At 34.5% G+C, this 9,619-nt stretch overlaps 1 protein-coding gene across 1 annotated transcript; it reads left to right on the forward strand.

Annotated features, from left to right (window-relative positions):
• Positions 1-7,913: 7,913 nt before the first annotated feature.
• On the forward strand, positions 7,914-8,960 carry LOC133848849 (E3 ubiquitin-protein ligase KCMF1). The gene is made up of 2 exons (XM_062284549.1): positions 7,914-8,065; positions 8,127-8,960. Exon 2 carries the CDS (start codon positions 8,131-8,133, stop codon positions 8,866-8,868), a length of 738 nt encoding a protein of 245 aa, XP_062140533.1. The 5' UTR covers positions 7,914-8,065; positions 8,127-8,130; the 3' UTR covers positions 8,869-8,960.
• The last annotated feature ends 659 nt before the right edge of the window (positions 8,961-9,619 follow it).

The raw sequence follows: 9,619 nt of genomic DNA on the forward strand, positions 1-9,619 counted from the left end.
TTTAAACTGCAATAAATACTATGCATACATATATTAAGAGAAATTAAATGAAATTAATGAAAATTTAATATTTAATTCATAACAAATTCTACATTAGAAATTTTTAGTAGCCCAAATTAAAAAACTGAATTTATGCTAATGTTTAAAGCAATAAACATTTTACAAGTAAATTCGAAATTTATATAATTTTATACAACCTATAGAGAAATGTTTATAACAATAAACAGTTTTCTGTAGTCAAAATTTGTAAACTAAACAGAACGAAATAAAATTGATATTTCCTTTTTACAAATAAAAGAAAAATGTATGCAATAATGTTTATAAGCGAAAATTTAGAAAACTTCAAAATTGTATTTATATTACTATTAAGAGAAATAAAAAGTTTGAAGTTGCTTAAAAACTTAAATGAAAAAAAAATGAAAGTGGTTTTTTATATTTTACAATTTATAGAGAAATATTTATAATACAAAAACAAGTAAGAAAGATACAGTCAAATCTGCTCGACTGTGTTCAGTGTTGTTCAAAAACTAACAAAAAGTGAATACAAATTAAATAGAAATGTTTACAATACTGAAATTACAAGAAGTTTTCATTAGTCAAAAATTCACAAATTCAAATTTACTTTTACAAATATTGAGACAAATAAACACTTTAAAGTTGCACATTTTGTTGAAGTCAAAACTAAAAATGAAATAATGAAAAAATTGTGCTTAAAAGTGTAAGAAATTTTAAGTTTCGGAAAAATGAAATTGTTAAGTTTTAACTTGAATTAAAAAAGAAATTGAGAAGCATGCGGTTGAATCGCAGTAAAAAAAACACAAGCAGTAAAAACAAAAAGAATAAAGAAAGCTAGAAGAAGAAAATGATTAGGTAATGTAATTTCGCAACCCGTTGGATCTGAACTCTTCTCTGTATGTGTTTGTGTGTGTGTGTGTGTGTGTGTGTGTGTTTGTGGTTGTGATTCAGGTCTTGGTTTTGGTTTTTCTGCGCTGCAGCGTCGCTGGCAGCTCTCCCCGCTCTTTGCTGGCCATCAAAAGCAAATGTCCATTTCAGCTGTCCATTGTTTTGTCACTTAAAAACACTTCACCTGGCAGCGTCTGCCACAGAGAATCTGAATCAAAATAGGAAAAAAAAGTGCTGTGAAAAAATAGAAGCACACGTATAAACAAAACACAATAATGAGAGAGAAAACAAAGAGAGAGAGAGAGGAAAAAAAATGTACCCATGCCAACGGCTGTCTAATACATGCTGAACAACTCTCATGCTATACTCCGAGAGATGTGTTGGCATTTTCCAGTTATTTGCCCCAGCATACTTATAGGCAGTTGACAAAAGCAACTCGACTGTGTTCAGCAGCAATCTGTGACTTTAAGCACTGAGAGAGCTGTCACTTATTTTTGGGGCTAGAGCTAAACAGCTAAAAATGGAGGTGAATTGAATTGAGCTGAGCTCGAGCTCAAGCTTGAGAGTTTAGTTTGAAAAGTAATCGAATGTTATAATTTCCATTAAACTGATTTCCCACGAGAAATGCAAGGCAAACACACACAGCCAAACTGAAACCAGACCAAACTGAACTGAACTGAACTGAACTGAACTGAAGTGTGGACCAACAAACGTTGCAATCTTGATGAGTGTGTGAGTGTGCCGCCTGAAGCTGTTGCTGTTGCTGTTGCTATAGCTGTGGCTGTGGCTGTGGCTACAAGAGGTAGGGCCCCATGTCACACACTAATGTACTGCGAGCCAGCTCAAAGGAATCGCATTGGCTAGCCAAACAGCCAGCCATTCGATGGTTCAGCCAGGCATTTCAGTTAATGGCGACATGCATAAAAAAAGAAAACCCCGCTGCCCGAGAGCAACAAACAGCGAAATTTCTCCATGGACATATGGATCTGAGTCTCAACTCAACTCGACTCGACTCGACTCCACTCACATTGGGCACCCTCTTTGGGTTCGTCTCTCTCTCTTGCAAATGAAATATAAATTAAATTAAATTCCAAAAGAGCAAGACGTTTGCCCAGCACATACATAAATCAACAGCTCAAAGTGCAGGCCAAATGTCAGGCATTGCATCGATATTGCCACAGCCAATTCCAATTGCTTCTTGCTTGTTGCTCTTCATGTTGCTGCACACACCCCTCTCACATACTTGCCACACACATTACATTGCATACTTTTGTGGCAGAGTCAGCAGCTGCGATCAGCTGCGGTCACAGAATGCTGCTCCCCACGGAGCTGTCTTCAGTCACTCGACTCGCAGCGCTTTAAGAAAGCTCTCAAAAAAGAACTAGCTCAAGTAATGGAAGTGGTTTTCTATTAAGCTGCATTTGAAATTAATGTATATTGCAATTATATTCACCTACACAGAGACAAAAATATCTAAATTGAATAATAGAAGAAGTTGTTATTACTTCAACTTCTTCTACTTAAATCTACTCAACTCTTAATTTAAGATTTTTTCTTCAAATAATCTTGGTTCTATTTTCACATGATATAATCTTGACTGACGTTCATCTTAATTTAAGCACGATTTTTCTATTTTTTTTTTTGTATTCGTATTTATTTATCATTTCTGCAACTATTTTGTTTTATTTGTTCGGATTCTTGACAATCTTGGTGAAATAATAATAAAAATATTCTAAGAGCTTTACTTTGTGGAGCTAGGAAACAAAGAAACAATTAAATACTTTAAATATTATAATAATGTATCACTTTTAGTTTGAAGAGCTAGGAAACAAATAAATAAATAAATGTCAAATATTTTGTTGTATACATTCATTAATTAAATGCCAAAAAATAATATTGCGATTTGTGATATTTATTTCAAAATGTTAAATATAATTAAAATTAACACTAAGATTTCGATTTATTACTTCATTTCTTTTACAATACAATCGATTATTAATTATCAACCTTTATTTTAATTTAAATAAAATCAATTTTAAGCGTAGTAAAAATTAATTGAATATGAATTGAATGTAATAATAATACATTTACATTTACATTTAATAATACATTTTGTAAGTAATTATTTTATTGATTTTAGTAATATTTTGAAACTTTTTCGTGTGTTAAAACGTTGTGTGTATTTTTGAGTTTTTTTTTGTAAATACTTGATTCTTTAAAAATTGCATATTCTGTTTTCCTTGCATTTTTATTAATAAAATCTGATTTTCTTTTCTTCAAACTCATAAACTTTTACAATTTTCTCATATCATTGTAATAAGGAATATTATTATTAAAAATAATAATAATTTTTTTATAAGGTATTTTAATTATTAATGAAACATAGAAAATAATAATTAATAAAGTGCTGTGAATTAGCAATAATAATGGATTTACTTTTTATATGTTTTATATCATATGTATATTCAAATTGATGTACAATCAAACGAAGTTAAATTTGTAAACTTTTTATTCGAGTATCGATACAATCGCCAGAGAATGTGTAAAAAAAAAATACTAGAAAGCTTTGTAGAGAGAATCGCTGCCATTGAGTCTGTGTTTCAGTTCCGTCAGTCGATCGCTATCGAGTATTTTCGCAAATAATAGAGAGAAGCGAGCTGCAAAGTAAGTGCAACGAACAGCCGCGATTCGAGTTACTCTATTTGTTGTTTCGGAATATGAGGAATAGAGTCGGTAGATGGAGTTTTTATTTCGGCAGCCATTAAGTCGCAGGTTGCAAGTTGCAAGTAGAAGCATTTCGAGAGCTCAGCTTAATGCTGACCACCAGTTGGAGGTAAAGTGCGCTCTAAGCTGCTTTCGACGTGCATGAATGAGATTGAGTGCGGAGAGTGAAGAGAGTGAAGAGCGGAGCATTGCATAGAAGGCAGCTGCTGGGTAAATTGTCACCTGTGTCTTATGCAAATCAAAGCAAGCCAACTAATAGTAACAGGTAGCAGCAGCAGGCAAAACAACAAGCTACCAAGTCCAACCAGTCGCCAGCCAGCCAACTAATACAAACAGCAGCGAAAACGACAACGACAACGACAACGAACAAACAACTGGCAATAATTTCCACATTTCCGTTACAAATAAAAACCTATTCACTTTGCTAATATGGCCGCAGCGATTCATCCGGTGCTGGCTGCGTTTTGGCTGCAGGTGCTTCAAAACTTTCCGCACGCAATGCAATAATTTGCCCAGCACTTTTGGTAAACTCAACGGTCAACAATGCCCTACACTCTGGGGTATATCGACTAGTCAGAGAAGTTTGAGCAGCTTTCAGAAGGGAAGAGGATAGAATTTAACAACATATACTATATTAATTGAATTCAGATCTTGAGCTTTATATATGAATTTAAGTAATCAGTAAATACAACAAAAACATATAATAATAATAATAATCAAAATGATTACCAAATTAACCAAATATGTCAAGAAATTAGAAATTTAATCATGGCAAAATAAATATTTATATAAATAATATACAGAAATTAAAAATTTGATAAAAACTTAACTTAATATAAGTTTGCATAATCAGTAAATACAAAAAATAAAGAAATAATTAATAAATTAACTGTTAAATATTGAAAGAAATTCGAAAGTTATTCAATTTTCAAATTTGAAAAATGCTGTAAAACTGTAATATATAAATATTGCTCCAGACAAAATAAATATTAATCGAAAATAGGAAAAAATAGAAACTTTACATTACATGAATATTAACAATTGGTGAATGAAATATAACTCAATTTCCAATTTAATAATTGCATCCAAATATTTCAATATAAAGGAATGTTTTAAAAAGAGTAAAAGTAATGAATGTCATAAAATAATAAATCATATTTAAAACAATCTCATAAATAAATAACATATTTATTCTTTTGAAATTTTGATGAACACTAACAAGCTTTTTACATTTTGCTGATGCTTAATAAAAAGTATAAAAACTAATACTTTACTAGGCAAATTAATTAACAAACTATTTCCAAAAATATGTTATTGAGAAATCACTTACTTAAATTTATGACTTTCTAAAAACTATTCCAATTGCTGCTATTAACTATTTAACACATTCAAAAGACTTAAATCACAATTATTATAAATTTTATTTAATAAAGCATATCAAGTAATCTATCCAATTTTTAGCTAACTGCTCAATATAAAATGTGAAGAGAGCTTTTTCCTAAATTGTAATCAAGTTAAATATAACTGAGATAGATAATATATTTTTATTGAAAGGGAATTTTTTGAATAAGTTGCTTAGAGCAACTTTGATTAATTTATTTATATTTCTAGGTTTCACTTTTTTTGTTTATAAATTTATGGCTATTGATTATTTACATTTTTATGCAATTATTTACAATTTGATATCAGTTGCTGCTGCTGTGGATCAAATTGCAAATGGGAATTGTAGTGCATGCGACTTGGCGACTTGTGGGCCAATTGGAAAATTGTTTCCTTTCGGCTTGCCCCCTATCTATGCCATTTGTTTATATGTCAGTTAGTCAGTCAGTCAGTTGAAACAGTTGGACAGCTGAATAGTTGGACAGAGGGGTTGGGGGGTTGATGTTGGTTGGCTGCATTTGCAAGTCGTTAAATGCTTTTGTTCGTCATTGTCGTAGCACACTCACTTGCAACTGCAACACACTTTTGTTGCAACAGCAATGTTGCTGGTTGCTGGTTGCTGTTGTTGTTGCTGTTTGTTTCGTGTCGCTGGCATTGTCAATGCTTCGACTTCCTTCCGCTTTGACTAACAAATTTGCGTCGTGCATGCAGGCCAGGCAAACATAATCATCATTATTGCTGCAATCAGCATATTTGGCAGGCTTAAAGCACTACTCTCCTCTCCCTATCCCCTAGCTCTGGCTCTGACTCTGGCTGTTTGCGTCCTGCAGCTATACTTATATTCTGTTCATGCTGCGAACGGGCCCCGAACAATAATAGTAAAAGAAAAGCCGAGCAAAAAATCAAAATAAAGCACGGAAGTATTGTAAATTTTATGCCTCTCTCGCTGCCGTTGGCTACACTTACAACGACGACGACGACGACGAAGAATGAGCTCTGAGCTCTGGAAGCTCTAGTGGCTTGCCATGGCTGTGGTTATGCTTAATATCCGTCATTAAAATTGTTGTGTTTGTGCTGCAACGTGTGCACTGTGGTCGGCACTTTTCTGTGCTGCACACAGTACGTTGCACGATGCAGTGGCAAGTGGCAAGTGGCAAGTGGCACAGTGCGTGGGTGCAACATCGACTACACACAGCTTAGGCGCATCCTGGTTGAGCCAACTTGAACCTTCGTCTCTTTCTCTCGCTCTCGCTCACTCTCTCTCTCTCTCTCTCTTTCTCGCTCTCTACACTTCAATTGACTCCCAGACACACTCACTGTGTTGTCGTATGCAAATATATTACTTTGGCTTAGGCCAGCAAGGCAGCCAGCAAGTCGGTGCATTGCACGATAAGAATCCATTGCACAAAAATTAATTAGTCAATTTGCATGAAATTTATGTACAAAGCGCGAACAAACGAAACGAATTTTGATGTATTATGCACACATAAGGGAGACATGCCGATATACCTCTCTTTCCCTCTCTCTCTCAAGTCCCTCTTTGTGGCAGCCAATAAAGATTTCAGTCAACTTTCCAAAGGCGACAAGCATTTGCAGCAAGTTTAAAGATGCAGGATAATAGAAATATTTCAAGCGAAGCTATTCATCAAATATTTACAGAGAATTTTAAATCAATGCATAACTTTATTATAAATCCAAAAAGATGCCATCACAAATAGAATTTTTAAATTATAATTACTCTTTAAATATGAAAGTAATAAATTAATTCGCTCTTATTGAATTAAGTGTTGGATAGTGTTAGATATGCATCTGGCAAGCTTACAAATGTTCATCTGCCAACACTGTCAATACGTATCGATAGTTCGATATACTTGAATAGAAAATTTCAAATCAAAAATATATTGCACTTAAGAAAATTAGCTTAGAATATGACGACAATATTCTTGGAATAGGATTTGAGTACATCTCTTTCTATAAATAATTTGTCTGGTGATTGTTTTAGTCGTGTGGCCATGAATTTTATGTTTTCATTAAAAACTTTTTTAACCGTTCCGTGCCCACAAAGTTTTCTAAAAATGGTCACACTTAAATTGATGGAGCTTGCGAAATATATAATTATGTATGTTGTTTCGCACTCCATTTCATTCATCTGGGATCAGAGTTTCAGTCTTTATATTAAAACAAAGGTAAACACTAAATAAAATTATTAAAGGAATTATTCAGCACTAGAACGCTTTAAAGCGAAAAGAGAGTCGAGCTTACTGTCTCTCTCTCACTCTCAACAAACATGCAGATTTTGCATTGCTGACATTGATCTTTGAAAGAGAGCAAAAGACAAAGAGAGAAAGAGAGGGCGCGCATCTTTCGTTTGCTTAAATTCAATTAATTGCATTAAGAAAAACTGTTGATTAATATGCAAATTTTTAATTATTGTGACCATACATATTTGGTTTTTTTTTACCATTTCCGTGACAAATTTAGGTACAATTAGGTTGTCAAGGCGGTCACTCTAAAATTTTTAGAGTCGAGCTCTCTCTCTTTCACACCAAATACGCAGTTTTTCTTGTTGACATGGATGTATGAAAGAGATCAAAAAGCAACTCTCAGCTAAGAAGGCAATAGTTAAATAGAGAAAGTGTGATCGTGAATTAAATTTAAAAAAAACTGCTGCTAAGTATTAAATAACATTTTTGTATATAAAATAGAAATATAAAAGCGAACAAAAGCGAAAAAAAAAGTGTGCACCCTGTGACTCCTGCCAGTGTTGAACAACAGCATTTGGTATTAAGTGCATTTAGTATTTCTTGTAATTTCATGTAGAGTTGCATTCAGCCATGATACAATTATATATATATTATACATATATACATATATATATATCTATAATTGTATCATGCATTTGACAGCATTGATTCAAGTTGAGGTTAAACAGCATTCAGAAGAGTTCACATTGCTTTTGCTGACAATTCTAACAAAAAGAAGTTCAGACTAGAACTGCAACGACAAAAAATATTACATTTCAGAAAGGAATAAAACAAATCACAACGAAAAACACAAGGTGAGTAAAAAAGAAAAAAGTGAATTAATAGTGAATTGACTTTTGCACATTGCACACACAGCAAAATGACAACGTCGTGGAATGTGACATGCGATGGCTGCGAATTGATCAACATGATTCACCATCGCTACAAGTGCTTGCGCTGCGACAACTATGATCTGTGTAGCCTGTGCTTCGAGAACAAGGTGGAGACCGATGCCCACCGCAACACACATCCATTCCAATGTCTGTTGGATCGCGAGGCGCGTGAAATGTACTTTGATGGCGAACGCATGCCCGAGATGAGCGCCGATAGCTTCACGTGCCCCTTTTGCGGCAAGATGGGACACTCGGCCCGGGAGCTGGTGAAGCATGTGCAGTCACAGCATCGCGGCGATAGCACTCTTGTCATCTGTCCGCTGTGCGCCGCGATGCCATCGCCGCAAACGATGCGCATGAGCAATCTGGTCAATCACGTTTCACTCATGCATGGCACAATCAGAGTCCCTGGCAGTAGCATTGGCATCGGCGGTGGCGTTGGCGGTGGCGGTGGCTTTGGCAGTGGCGGTGTCGCTGCCTGGGCTGCAGGCAGAACTGTTGGCAGCCCGGCGTCAACCGGCAGCTTTTCGTTCTCCCCCATGGCTCAACATCAACATCATCATCACCATCATCAGTCACATTCACATTCACATACGCATTCACGTGGCCATTCCCGTCAGCATGTCTATGCTCGAGCTCAAGCTTCGGCTTACCCACGCTACTATGAGCGTGTTCCTTCTGAGATAGAAATCGTGGATTTGGATGAATTATTATCCGAAACATAAATGAAATGGCGAAGCATCTGAAACATCATATCATATCTTTGATCTTTGTTACTATTCGTTAACGGCTAAATAAAAATACGAAATTAACCCGACTTGGAAGATGTTTCTTTGGTTATTAAAAGTTTTCGGATCTTTATTGCAGTCTATTTCAGTTCAATTTAAATTAATTTTTTATTTATATTTGAAATGTAAATTCAAATTTACACTTTTTTTTAGGTAATTTAGAGCTTTTGGATCTTTATTGCAGTCTATTTCAGTATGTAAGTTGAAATTTACAGTCTTTAATGGTAATTAAAAGTTTTCGGATCCTATTTCAGTTCAATTTAAATTAATTATTTATATTTGAAATGTAAGTCTTCTTTTTAACAGACTTTGAAGCAGCGTCATTATTTATTTTATTTCTTTTATTGTTTATTATACCCGCTACCCATAGTGTAGAAGGGTATTATAACTGTGGACCAGCAGGAAATGTATGAAACAGGCGGAAGGAGGAATCTCATAGCATCTTCTAGCATTTGTCATACGGAAACAGTTGGTATTTATAGTTGAGGTTAGTTGTTTTTTACAATGGGGTTTTCAACAACATTAGCAGTTGCTCTTTTTATGCCGATAATCGATAAGGATGTAAGCATAGTAGGGGCAACGATCTTTTCCTTTCACTTTTTCTATGCTCCACTGCAAACTAATTACAAAAGTAAGCGTCGCATTCGGCAAAACTTTGAAATGCGCTTTCGTTGCCTCTCGCTCGCAC

This window comes from Drosophila sulfurigaster, chromosome X, assembly GCF_023558435.1.
Source record: "Drosophila sulfurigaster albostrigata strain 15112-1811.04 chromosome X, ASM2355843v2, whole genome shotgun sequence".
Lineage (NCBI taxonomy): Eukaryota > Metazoa > Arthropoda > Insecta > Diptera > Drosophilidae > Drosophila > Drosophila sulfurigaster.